The following is a 14,480-nucleotide window of genomic DNA, read 5'->3' on the forward strand; positions in this document are numbered from 1 at the left end:
CAAATATCCTCACCCACTCTCTCTCCCAAACCGGGTCTTTATCTTATATATGAGAAAAAAGAGTTAAAAGTGATCCATCTTTTGTTCTGCTTTTCTGTAATTGGAGTAGTGTCAATGTGTCATGTTTATTATGAATTGGAATTGATGGTGGATGGTTGTTGATTTTATCAACTTTTTATGTTTTTATAACATAACTTTGAAACAAAAAATATTTGAAGAAAAGAATGTTTACTCTGTATTTAGAAAAGATCCAAGCATAATAAATGAGAATTAGATTAAAAAGAAAGGAGAAAATAAATCTGTTAAACAGAAATAGACAAAAATCCAAAAGAAAAGATATAAAAATGCCTTCCATTAATCCATTCTCGCTTCACCAGTTGCAACCTTGTTGTCCTATTTTGAGTCAAACCCAAAAACAGAGCTCTGCTGCCACCACCCACTTACAACCCACGCGCCGGCTTCACTCTGTCGCAACTAGTAACAGGAAAAAGCAACCACCCACAACCAACGAGATCATGCCACGTGTCGCATAACCCACAACGTCGTTGCACGATGCTGTTTCGCTGTTCCCTTCTTCCCCTCTCGCAAACCAAACAACACGAAAACTGTCATCCCATTCTTTCTCTCTTCCCCAGGATGTCCAACAACGAACCCCAACTTTCTCTCTCTAATTCCGTCTCTCTCTCCTCCATCGAAAAAACAAAAAAAACAAAGAAGCCGAACACATTGATGAATTATTAAGTCTCTGAATTCTCATATCAACAACCTTTTCTTCTTTTCAGAGATTCGCCTTTCAATTCCGATAATAAGAAAAAAGAAAAAGAGCATCGGATCTGACTTGATCAACTCTGGGTTGTAATTTGTAAGCAGTTATCGGTATTAGAGAGTAATACTAATACTAATACTAATACGTATACGTATTTTCATACGATAGCCGTAGATGTCTTCGCATTGGTGTTACAGGTGCAATAAATTTGTGAGGGTATGGAGGCAGGACATTGTGATATGTCCAGATTGCGATAGCGGTTTCGTCGAAGAGGTAGATCCTAACACACGCACCGTTTACGCCGATGGCAACCGCAGCCGACGGTTGCCGGCGGCAGCGATGTACATGATAGGCCACCATCAACGTCACCAGCGTCATAATTCCATTGAAAATAACGCCGTCGCCACCACTACAAACGATAATAGCAATAATAATAACAACAACAATGTCGGCTTGTCGCGGCAAAATCAACGGCGACACTGCCGGAACACCAATGGCGGTGGCGGAGGAACAGGCGGTGACAGGTCGCCGATCAATCCGGTCATTATGCTCCGGGGCGGCGAGCAATCCGAGGGAACCAGCAGACGCAGGGGGTTCGAGCTTTTCTATGACGACGGCGCCGGTGCCGGTCTCCGCCCCTTGCCGCCGAGCATGTCGGAATTTCTCCTCGGAACAGGCTTCGATAGGGTTTTGGAGCAGTTCTCACATTTCGAAAGGCACGAGCGACACCTTCACCACCACAACCAGCAGCCTCCTCCGGCGTCAAAATCCGCCGTAGAAGGCTTGCCGGAGGTGGAGATCACCGAGAACAACCTCGCGGCAGAGCCACATTGCGCAGTTTGCAAGGAAGCCTTCGAGATCGGAACAAAAGCTAAAGAAATGCCGTGCAAGCACATATACCACTCGGACTGCATCTTGCCGTGGCTCGCCCTTCGAAACTCCTGCCCGGTTTGCCGCCACGAGTTACCCACAGAACAAAACAATAACGGTCACGTGCAGAACGCGGCCACCAACGACAGCGCACGTGCCGATCAAGAAGACAACAATAACAACAACAATAACAATGATAACGGCAATAATAACAATGTGGGGCTAACAATATGGCGGTTACCGGGTGGCGGTTTTGCGGTTGGGAGGTTAACCGGTGCAGGAAGAGGAGGATCAGAGAGGGAGAATCTTCTTCCTGCTGTGTACACAGAAATGGATGGAGGAGGGTTTGATAGTAATAACAACAATAATAATAATGGTGGCGGTGGTGGTGGTGAGAGGAGGAGGGTTTCTTGGGCGGTTTCAACTACTTCAAGAGAGAGAGAAAGTGGTGGTGGGTTGAGGAGAATGATGAATAGTTTCTTTGGTTGCTTCAGACGTGGTAATCATGGTGCTCTTCATCATCATCATTCTTTTCCTTCTTCTTCTCGGAATGGTGATTATCCTAGGCAGTATTCATCATCATCACCTTCAAATAGAAATAGAACTATGACAAATAATGGCACGGCACCTTCCGCTGTCAATTTCGATTTGGATCACTCTCCATTGCGTCAACGCAGGACTTGGTCTATGGATGTAAACAGTGGTGGTTCTAGAGCATGGTGATGTTGATCCATGGACCATGATGATCAAGATTTTGAAGGATGCATGAATCAACTTTGCTTATTGTGGGAAGACGAAGATTTTAAGGTCAGAGAAAGAAACAGAAATGATATTTGCATTGTATAACTCTCTTGTACACTCTTTTCTAAATGATATAAATGATCGACCTTTTTTTATTTGACTTTTTATTGATCACTTTTAATACTAAAATTATAAAATTAAAAAATGTACAAGAGAGATATACACAAAGATAATACATATAATATTTCTAAAAAAATATTTACATGTTTTTTGCACAAAAAAAACATATATTGTCACTCATTTTTTGTTTACATTGTTTGGAAGTTAGATGACAAGGACCAAAAATACATATTAAAGAGAAATGATGTGCATCAATTTTTTTTTATATTTTTTTGTAAATTTTTTTTTAGAATAAATGACCATTTATAGACAAAAGGTACTTTTGTTAAAGGACATTTTATGTGAGTACAAATTTAGTTTCGATCTAATGTGAGTATATTATATATCAGTGTTTTCATCTTTTATGGAAACAAATAGTTATTTATTCTTTTTTTTCTATAATCTAGAAACAGAGTTCTTTTTATTAATCACTTTTAAAAATAAAAAATATGCAAAAGAAATATATAAAAAAATAATGCATATAGCATTTCTCTTATTAAATGTATTTGGTATTTGAATTTGAGTATGCAATGCAATGACAAGTGCTTTGTGAATTAATTGTGAGAGCTGTGTTGTGGTGTTGGATAGATTGGTGAATTGAGTGCTGCTATACAATTGAAGAAGCAGCTAATATTACAAGAGGAAGGGATGCAAGGGCAAGAGAGCATAAGTTCTTTTTCATGCTAGCTAGTTTAATGATGATCATGATGGACTCAAACAGCTTCTACATATTGATAATATATCTTTCTTTTTCTTTTTCTTTTTTTTTCATGTGTAAAGTTTGTTGATTAGCTTCATCAGTCTTATTGTCTTTCAAGTTAGTGACGTTTATTGTCATTGTATTTCTGAAGGAAAACCCTTATTATAAGTTCAAATGATCAATTGCATAGTTAGCTAGCTAGCAGCTTACTGCCATAAATTGATTTTATGATGGTTTAATATTTGGTGTTGATCACCACATTCTATATGGATATCATTTTCATTTTTTTCTCCTTATATTTTAAAATATTATATTTCAGGAGTGAGTTTGCTTTTCGGTTTTTCCAGCCAAATGCAAAGGAGTCCTCGTAGCGCCAGAGTAGAAGATTCGAATCTGTGTTCGATCTTGTGAGATACGTTCGTCTCATTCCTCTCGGGCACACGTGTCTTCCTTTTTTTTGGGGTCCTATGTTTGTTTAATATATCCATCATGCCATTTATTTTTAGGGTCATAAATCTTTTTGTAAGAACCCAAGAGGATTTTGGACATCCCATGATTTTTAACAACTAGCCCATGAATTAACCTTTCTAATAATCTAAGACAATAAGATTTAGGACTGATCCATTTAAAAAGAACAAGCGAGAACCCATTGACTTCAGTACCAAAAAAGATTATTGACTTTATAGTTTATTCTATCCGTTCTTGCCATTGGTTTTACCGCTTTATTTTGTACGTGGTTGTCAATGTTTAATCAAGTTTCATGGAAGTTTATAATCGAAAATGAATCATATAATAAATAATTTGAGGGAACCAACTTGGGTTGGTCGAGTGGTCAGCTCACTCGTCTGCTTAAACAAGTGTCGGGAGTTCGAACTCCGCTTTGTGCATACAGCAACTCATTGGCCAGTGACAGACCCTTAAATGAAGCTCAGATCTGCAATGAATTAATCATTGACTTGTCGAGTTAAAAAATACCATAAAAAAAAAGTTCCCAAAATTTTATTTGAAAATAGTATTAGGGTTAGAGTTAGAAGATGAATATGTGAAGTTGAATGTGCTTTATGATATGACTTTGTAGTACATAGAATTTGTGTTGATGGTATATTTTGTGAGAATTTTTTATTTAAATTATTTAAATATTTTATTTATTGAAATATGCAATATATAAAATATTTATATTTTTACATCGTAATTACATATTTTGGATACATTGGGTAGAAGATAAATAAATATAAAAATTGAAATTGGACATCCAAAATATATAACAATTTAAAAAAAGATATCACACATGTACTCGTGATATGTTATATTTGCATATATTATCTGATTTGATTTTATTTTTTATTTTATCTAATATTATTTAAATAATTTAAAATTTTAAAATTACATTCATCTAAATTTTAAATTATTTGAATAAATTAGATGAAAAACAAAAATAAAATTCAAATAATATAACACAATTTAAAACATTATATTGACATATTAAGTTTTGAGTTAGTTTTACACATATCTTAAATGCATTTCAAATTTTAAATTATTATCTTTTTTAATTTTAAAACTTTGACTTAAAAATTTTATAATTTTAAATTATTTAAATAAAATTAGATAAATTAAAAAAAAATAAAATCAAATAAGATCATAACATATCTTGAGTGCATTAGAATAAATATTTTTTTTATTTTACTTTAGGTGCACCCGATATATATATATTTTTTTAAGGCGTTACACATATCAGATGTATAATATTAATTTGTGTGCTTATTTATTTTCTATTATGTGTAGCCAAGATATGTAATGGCAATGTAAAAATAAAAAATACATTCAGTGATACGTATATTATTGATATTTATTTTATTTATAAATAAAAAGAATCCTATTTTATGGCTAGTTGGGAAAATGATAAGATACCTTCATGTATGTGGATTAGAATATTGTGATCGAGCAAGGAATCAAGATGGCCAACAAAAAAAAACAAAGGTTTAGTTATTCGGTTGATTTTATAATTTTATTAAATTTGTAATTATATTTTTATATTTTTTTTAATTGGGTTTTTATAATATTTTTAATTTTAAAATTAAATTATTTTTATGTCAAAAATGTTAAAATTAATAAAATATTTTTCACAAAAAAATGTGTAATAAAAAATCTAATTAGATTCTTAATTGTGGGTACCTTCAATTTGTTAAAAAATATTCCGTTAATTTTAATATATTTTACACTTATAAAGACTTAATTACAAAAATAAAAGTAGTGTAACGACTCAATTAAAAAGAAAAAAAACATAAGAACCTAATTACAAATTTTGTAAAACTATAAAGACCAATAAAATAAGTAAACTAATAATAAATAAATATTTATACTATTTATCACACGGGCCCAAAGAATATTGAATTAAGTCATTTGTGAAACAACTTAGAGTTTAGAGTAAATAGTCATTTCTGACCTTAAAAGATCAAGGCGTTGACAATATTGACCATGACTAATTTAAATTAACTTTGTAATCATGAAAGATTTGTCCTGTTTGATATTTCTAATCAAACGTCAATTTTTCAAATTTGCCGTTAGTTTGGCTTCCTACGTAGCTGTTTATTATCCAATGTGTCATTATCTTATTTTAATTTAATAATAAAATACTATTTTACTAAACTAATCACTCATCAGAGTCTCTTGGTACCAAATTGAAACCCCAAGGGTTTCGCGTGCAGAGTAAAGGTTCTTCATCAATAGTGATGTTGATTCTCCTCTAACCCAACGGACGTCGTCGCTCGTTACCGGCGTTCATCGTTTGTGAGCGTCGTCGGTGTAGTCGCTGTCGCAGAGGTCCTTTGTGTCGTGCATTCAGAGCTTATGCGTTCCCGTCTCAGTCGTCGTTATCGCGATAACGTGCCCTCAAAGTACTCGTCGTCGCCTTTCCGTCGTCACCCTCATTGCCTATGTTCCGATTAGTGCCTGCTTCTACTCTTTCTTTTTTCCATTATTGTTTTCGTTTTTTAGGTTAGGACAAATGCTATCATTGCAGAATTTCCAATTTACTAATGATTTTCTTTGAAAATGTTATAAAGATTTTACTAAATAGGTTATTGCTGATTGTTGGTGATTGCCTTAAGTTATTAATTTCAATACTTTATTCATTGTTAATTTAGTAATTGTTGTTTGTTATTAATTCCTAACTTGAATGTTCTTGATTGATAGCTGTTAGTTTAAGAAGACTCACTGTACTTTGCTTTTCTCTATATGTAATGGTGGCCAGTGAAATATGAGGGTAGGGCAATTTTATGGGTTAGCATAGCTATGAATATAATTGAAGTATTGAATAGAACTGAATTATTTGTATATATAGTTTATATTGTATTCACTTGAAATAATTTTCAAGCACAGTTATGATTTATGCACCGTGAGGATTATATATACTATAGGTGTAGTAACTTAATTTTTAGAGTAGGAATTTCTTCAATTTCGATTTCCCATAGTGTCTGATGGCCAAGACATCATTGGTCCACACTCACCACTCCCCATTCATCATCCTTACTTTCCGTTGTCTCATCTCAATCTCAATATTGCAGCTTCTTTTAAAATTATATCTTTCATTTATATGCTTGTGACTATGAATATCTTAGACATATAAGACAGTTCCATTAGTAACCCAAGAAATTTCAACAAATTTATATTCTCATAGATATTATATATATTTAGCAGATAAGATTAATTATTTTAACAGTTAGATATAAACCATGATGACTTATTGCATTGCCTTTAATGCCAATGCTTAGCAACATAGTACTTCCCACTTCAACTTCTTGTTTTCTCTTTGTTCATTTTAAATACACATGCTTTTCATATTCTAGGAGTATTAACTTGAAATGTCTAATTTCTAATGATCTTTATTATGATAGCGATTATGTTTGTTGAAGTTCTTTTCTTGGTATAAATTTGCATGTTAATTATTTTATTTTATTTTATTTTAATTGAATATTTGGTTTAAGGTTTTAAGCAATTAATAATGTTAGTTTTAGTATGAGTTTTAATATTGTATGATATTTAGGTAGATGGCAGCAACAACTCATATAACTCTATTCATACACCACGGTGAAAGGTCTGTAAGATACAGTGATGAAAATGTAGAATATGTTGGAGGTGATGTTAATGAAGTTAGAAGGGTTAACATTGACACACTAAACAACTTCTTCACCAAGAATCTCCTAAGAGATATTGGATATAGTCTTGTGAATGAGTGCTATTGGCTGAGACCTGGTAAGGAGTTTAAAAATGGGTTGAAGTTACTGTGGACTAACATTGATATAGTTGAGATGTATGAAGCTGCCATAAATCATAATAAGTGAATAGATGTATTTACTGAGCATCCAATTAGTCTTCCTGTGCTAGCCGAAGATGATGAAGAGCATTTAAATAAAGATAATGTTGTTGTTGTGGAGCTTAGGAATGTCATTGCAGAGGAGATGAATAGCAAAGTAGAAGAGAAAATTGAGGAGAGTGGACAAGTTAAGAATGTGGCCCAAGTTACGGTGAACAAAAAACTCACTCACAGCCCATTAAATCTCACTCCCAGCACACTGAATCTCAATCCTATCCCACTAAATCTCACTCCCAACCCATTAAACATCAAATCCAGCTCATTAAATCTCAATCCTAGTCCACTAAATCTCGCTCCCAGCCCATTAAACTTCAACTCCAGCCCACTAAATCTCACTCCCAGCCCATTAAACCTCACTTCCAGCCTACTGAATATCACTCTTAGCCCATTAGATTCTTCTATCACCCTAACCCAAACTCTGAAGAATCCACTGCAGCACACACCCAAGTATCATCCCCATTAGAAGGCAAAACCCGCTCACTCTATATACCTCCTAGCAGTGAACCAAGCTCAAGCAAAACTTCTGACCCGAAATCTTAGAAAAAAAAACAAATACATCTAGTGGGACGAATGAGCTACTCACACAATATGTGCCTAAACCAATAGTTGAACAGTAACACCAAGCAAGGTCCGCATCAAGTTCAGCCTCAGTTCCTCAACCCCAATCCCAGGTTGAAACATAGAGTAGTCCAACTGAAGAAGTGGATAAGAGTAAGAGAAAAGTCAAAAATGTTAGAAGGCCTGCTCCTACAGGTCAAACATTCATTCAAAATTCGGATCCAACAAAAGCTCCCTGCATTTTCTTGCCTATTGATGAAGAAGAATATTCATCAAATGATCCTGGATATCACTGCTATAAATCTGAATGTTGCGATAGCATATGCAGTGATGAAGAAGATACACAGCCAGCAGCATACCCACAAGAAAATGCAGATGCTCCAGTTCAATAAGTGCGTTTGGATGTCAGAATGGAGTTTGAAAGAATGGCATTATTCAAGAAAGCAGTAAGAAAGTACAACATCGCCATTGGACGAAGCATTTTCTTTCCCAGATTTGATCCAAAGCGATCAAAAGCCATATGTTACAACGAGAATTGTCCATGGCAGATTTATTGTGTACAAAAAACTCATCCCCTAAGCTATCAAGTGAAGACCTTTGTTGATCAACACACTTGTGCAAGAAACAACAAATGCAAATCAGCTAATGAAAAGTGGGTAGTGGATGAACTAGAGAAGAAGATGAGAACTCATCCAGCATTGACGGTGAAAGAGGCTGAGCAATTCTTCAGAGAAGAGTATGATGTAAATGTAAATGAGAGAAAGATCTACCGGTGTATAGTCAAAGCTAGGGAGAGAATTGAGGGTTCGGAGAAGGCACAATATTCATTGCTTCGAGACTATGGAGATGAGATTTTAAGGTGTAATCCTAGTTCAACTGTCATTATTGAGACAACGCCGATGCCTACTTCAGACAACCTTTTTAAGAGAATATATATTTGTCTTCATGCTTGCAAGAAGAATTTCTTGGGTGGATTTCGACCATTTATCTGCTTGGATCGGACGTTTCGTAAAGGGTAGTACGAGGGGCAACTGTTGACGGCAATTGGGCAAGATACTAACAACCACATCTACCCGATAGCGTATGCAATTGTTACTGCAGAAGCAAAAATCAGCTGGAAATGGTTTCTTCAGCTGTTACAAGAGAATCTTGGTGATGGTACATCACATGGATTTAGTTTCATGAGTGATCAACAAAAGGTAACATGTGCATTTATTAGCTGTTGAGAGTGATTATCCCATTTCAATAAATTTAGAATGAATTAATGATTTTCTAGCTCTTAAAGGCATTGCGTTTCGTAACTGTGATTAGCCTCTTTGGCATTAATATGATTATCATGAAGTGCTTTTTGTTTATTAGAAAACTACACATAATTATAAACCTTATTACCTGTTTAGTATCATACATTCTCTGATAATCATGTATGCATGCACTGTGTAATTATCTAAGTTTATAATTGACTCTTATGCCATCATTTATCCATTAACATGATTAATTGGAAATAAAAGATTTCTTCTAATATGTGCACATAATTTCTTAGGATATCATTTAATCCAATAAAGATATGCCATCAATCACCATCCAATTGAGAGTACACTGATGGAAGAACTGATAATTTCATAACTTGAAAAATACAAAAAAAAAAAAAAACAGAATTAAAATTTGATAACCTCAAGAAAAGTGTAAATAAGTAAGCTTATTGAAATGGTACAAGACTTGATAAACTTTAACATATTTATATTCATTATATGCTTGATCTGAAATTCGGTGATGAATAGCAATAAGATATTTACATGCTTTATAAGATTGTATGGTTTTTGGTTTTGTGTAGCTATAACACATTTATATGATTGTATTGTATGTTGGTATTATAATATATAGCTGTAACATATTTGAGTTGTGCTGGGTATTGTAGGGTCTTATTCCTGCTCTATAGGAAGTTATGCCAGGATCACATCATAGATTTTGTTATAGGCATATGTGGCAGAATTTTGCTAAGAAATGGAATGGTCTTGACTTTAAAGGGGCATTGTTCAGCTGTGCAAAAGTCATGATTCTCTAGGAATTCGATGCTGCCATGGACAGAGTTAAGAGGATGAACCCTCATGCATGTGAATATCTTAGGCGAATTGAACCTTGTCAATGGAGTCGATCACATTTTAGCGAGTGGCTGAAGAGCAATAACATCACAAACAATAATGTCGAGGTGTTCAACGGTTGCATAAAAAAGATAAGGGAAAAGCCAATTATCACCATGCTAGAAGAGATTAGATGTTACATTATGCGCATCTTGGCCAGGAACAAGAAGGCACTGGTAGGGTATATGGGCAAGATTACTCCAGTTCAGCAAAGTAGATTGGAAGTCGAGAAGAGGTATAGCAATCGTTGGAGGCCTTTCCCAACGGGTGATTTAGCTGGTAACATATTTGAGGTTCAATGCTTGCCGATTAAGGTCAGTGTAGACTTGGGCAAGAAAACTTGTAGTTGTAGATTTTGGCAATTAAATGATCTCCCCTGTCGACATGCTTGTGCTGCTCTGGCATATCAGAATAGAAGACCCGAGGAATACGCAAATAATTAGCTCACTGTTGGAGCATACAACAAAACATATGAGTTCCTGATTCAACCTGTTCTTAGCAAGGAGTTTTGGGAAAAGCATGGCTATGTAAATATTTTTCCTCCAGCATACAAGAGGCCGAGTGGAAGATCAACAGAGAAGAGAAAGAAAAGGAGTGATGCACCAGAACTACAACCAAATCCTCACAGAGTCAAGCAAAAATATGGACAAATAGTTTGCAAATATTGTCTTATTGTATGATTGTTTACAATTAGTGTCATTTCGATACCATGTTATATTTGTATCCTTACTTGTTTCTTGCTTCTTCATGCTGGACATAATAGTAGAACATGTCAAAAAAAGAAGGACGACATGGCTGCAGCTGAAGAAGCAGGACCAACAGCAGTCCGAGACGCAGGACTAACAGCAGTCGTAGATGCAGCACCAGCATCACCAGCCACACCTGTTGCAGTGCCATCTATGGTGATTCTGATAATTCCATAGTTATAACTGTTAATGTAATTATTTTCTCATAGTTAACGCAATTATTTTCTCTCTAAACAGGTGATACCAAACCTGCTCCATTTATTCCTCCTGAATCCAACCAACCTCCAATTCAACCGGCACCTATAAGACCACCACCAATCAGACCTTCAATGCAGAATATGCCCTCCATATAGCAAGAGGCTAACCAAAAGGAAGAATACCAAGAGACCTCCTCTAACTCTATTCAACGACATGAGACCTCCTTCAATAAGCAACCCCTCAAGTAGGCCTATTGTTAGCCAAGAAATCATGCATGGTGTTAGTGCTGGAACATCTACCGGATTCATGTAATTTATGCTGACTCCAAGACTTGGAGCACCAACAACTGGACTCTCTAGTGGCAGTAGCAATTCCACACCTAGTTAGGACCTAAGATTGATTGAATTAAGGAACTTTTGTTGTAGTGTTTAGATATAGCTGTTACATAGACCATGTGCACTTCAATCTTTTTGGGAACTTAGTTATAGTGTTTTGGTTTAGAGTTACATTGACCATGGTTTGTTTTGTTACTTAATTCTCATCAAACAACCAACTATGATGAATTAGCATGAACTTACATGTCTACTATGTTAATAGGAGATGATTACATATTTGGTTTTGTCCCACATTGATTTGGTTCAAGAATTTTCATTTAGTAATTATCACCATTCATATATATTGCTATGTCAAGGTTAGATTAGAGTTTGTGATCTGAAATATAAGCAGCTATGTCAAATTTCGAATGTCTAAAGGTTACTTTTGTCAAATTTTCATTCATTTAGTTCACAAATTTTTATTAACTGTTAATCGTCACAACTCATATATTGTTATGTCAAAGTTAAATCAGTGTTTGTGATCTGAAATATAACTAACTATGTTAAATTTTGAATTTTTAAGTGATTACTTTTGTCAAATTCTCAATTTTCTGTGGTTAGATATGTCAACACATATATACTTATGTAACTTATCAGGTTACTTTTGTCAAAAAATATTTTGAACAACCAGAAACTGGTTCAACGCCACATTCCCCTTCCATTCCAATTCAACATCAACCTAGGAAAAGAACATGATCAAATCAAACCTCAATTCTACATTTTAAATGCTAGGAACATGATTAAAAGGAAGCACAACACAAATCCTATAACAATTGACAAAATTCATACCTTAATTTATATCATTTCTCCCTTAATCTTTCTTATCTTCATAACTACTTTTATAATAAACACAGAAGAAGAAGCATAATAAACATAATCTTATCATAATCGCAGAAGAAGCATGATAAATGCAGAAGAAGAAGAAGCATGATAGCTATCATAATAAATTCATATTGTACTTTCATAACTACATTCTCAACCTTTCATAACTAGGGTTTTAGATTTTCAAAAAATTGACACACTTATAAAGAAGAAGCAGATAGGGTTATTATGGTAAAATTAGAGATAATGCCACGTTGAAAAGCCAAGTTAGAAGGGTATTTGCCACGTAGGAAGCCAAACTAACAGCAAATTTAAAAAATTGACGTTTGGTTAGAAATATCAAACAAGGCAAATCTTTCATGGTTACAAATTTAATTTAAATTAGTCATGGTTAATATTATCGGCGCCTTAATCTCTTATGGTCAGAAATGGTTATTTACTCTAGAGTTTAACACATTGTTTGGATCAAAGGAGTTTGAAGAGAAAGAAAATGTAGAGAAAAATAGATGGAAAAGTAAATTGTTTTTTGTTTGGATGAGAAAAGAAATTGAGTGAAAAAGAAAAAAAATATTGTGGGACTCACATAAAACTTTTCTCTTCAAAGATGAGAAGAAAATTGATGAAAAATGTGTAAATAAAGATAAAATTACAAATTTATCCTTTGCAATTACATTAATCAATTGTAATTTATATATAATATAGATAAATGTATTAATGTAATTTTATTTTGTTATAATTTTCTCTCTTTTTACTTTTTCTTTCATCCAAACAAAAGAATATTTTTCCTTTATTTTCTTTTCATTCATTTTCTCTTCGTTCAAACAACAACAAAAAATTTACTTTTCCTTTTATATTTTTCCTCTCATATTCTTTTCTTCTATTTCTTTCCTCTCATTTTCCATCTTATATCCAAACAATAAGAGCATGGTATTGAAATAGTTGTTGTTATAGAGATAGAAGACGAGTGAATGTTTTTGATATTTTTTATTTTGTGAAAAAAAAAAAGTTCAACACACTAAAGTGGAGCGACTCAAAGAAATATCACACATACAATAAAGTAAAAGGGATACATATACGACCAATTCATTGTCATCTTCGGTATTGTCATCAGCAACCAAATGGATCATCACCACACCACTCCTTGTAGTTCAAAAACATTCTCATTTTAATATCTTCGACGCTACCTTCTTTATTCTTAAAAATTTTCACATTGCGTTTCAGCCAGATATTCTAAATTATTGCAAAAAAATCAATCAACCACTTTTTCTGCTCATGTTTTTTGTCAGATACTTTTGTCCAACTCTCAAACAGTTATTTGATCATATCCAAAACATCCCAAGTTCTATCAAAGTATGTCAACCACGCACACCACACATCTCAAGTAAACTCACATAAAAAAAATAAATGATAAACAAATTCTACATCTTTTTTACACAGAACACAAGTATTATCATTTTGACGAATGACTTCTAATCTACTCAATCTTTTTTTAGTATTTACCCTTCCCACTAAGACAAACCATGCAAAAAGCTCAATTCTTGGAGGCACCAACTCTCTCCAAATTGTACTAGTAAAATTATAACTTGTGACTTCTTCTGAAATAATCTTTATCTGTAACATCTGTACAAAAAAATTAGTAAAAAAATATATTTTTTATTAAATTTTCATACCACTCTATCTTTTCTACCAGTTAATAATTTAATTGACCTTAACTTTTTATGAAGTTAGTAAAAAAAATATCTTTTTTTATTAACTCCACGCCATTCTGTTCTTGAAAATTGTAGTATATATAGAGATTACTAGGCCAAGTTAGCTCCCTAGTTCCTAGTGCTCACACCTAGAAAGTGGCAAGATTAAAGTGGATAGAAGATAGGGAACTATTAATCATCTCTTAGGTATAGTCAATTTTGAAGTATAAGTATGCTACCCTTTAGACTGAATCTTGAGAAAGAGAGTGTTTATATCAATTAGCTGTTTCAAACTCGTGCGTGAGTGTGTCACACTCTGCATGTTTTGATTGAGAAGTTTCTATCAAC

At 33.9% G+C, this 14,480-nt stretch overlaps 2 protein-coding genes across 3 annotated transcripts; both read left to right on the forward strand.

Moving 5' to 3' along the window:
• The first annotated feature begins 461 nt into the window (after positions 1-461).
• LOC107606594 (E3 ubiquitin-protein ligase RDUF2-like) lies at positions 462-3,801 on the forward strand. 2 transcript variants are annotated; one of them, XM_021107324.2, is made up of 2 exons: positions 462-2,443; positions 3,556-3,801. In XM_021107324.2, exon 1 carries the CDS (start codon positions 941-943, stop codon positions 2,357-2,359), a length of 1,419 nt encoding a protein of 472 aa, XP_020962983.1. In that variant the 5' UTR covers positions 462-940; the 3' UTR covers positions 2,360-2,443; positions 3,556-3,801. The 2 variants fall into 2 exon arrangements, with proteins under 2 accessions (XP_020962983.1, XP_020962982.1); XM_021107323.2 differs by lacking the exon at positions 3,556-3,801 and adding an exon at positions 3,125-3,489.
• Positions 3,802-8,591: 4,790 nt separating this feature from the next.
• LOC148550369 (uncharacterized) lies at positions 8,592-10,747 on the forward strand. The gene is made up of 3 exons (XM_088494464.1): positions 8,592-9,174; positions 9,268-9,365; positions 10,229-10,747. Exons 1-3 carry the CDS (start codon positions 8,592-8,594, stop codon positions 10,745-10,747), a joined length of 1,200 nt encoding a protein of 399 aa, XP_088350590.1.
• The last annotated feature ends 3,733 nt before the right edge of the window (positions 10,748-14,480 follow it).

This window comes from Arachis ipaensis, chromosome B7, assembly GCF_059453495.1.
Source record: "Arachis ipaensis isolate K30076 ecotype BB chromosome B7, ASM5945349v1, whole genome shotgun sequence".
Classification (NCBI taxonomy): Eukaryota; Viridiplantae; Streptophyta; class Magnoliopsida; order Fabales; family Fabaceae; genus Arachis; species Arachis ipaensis.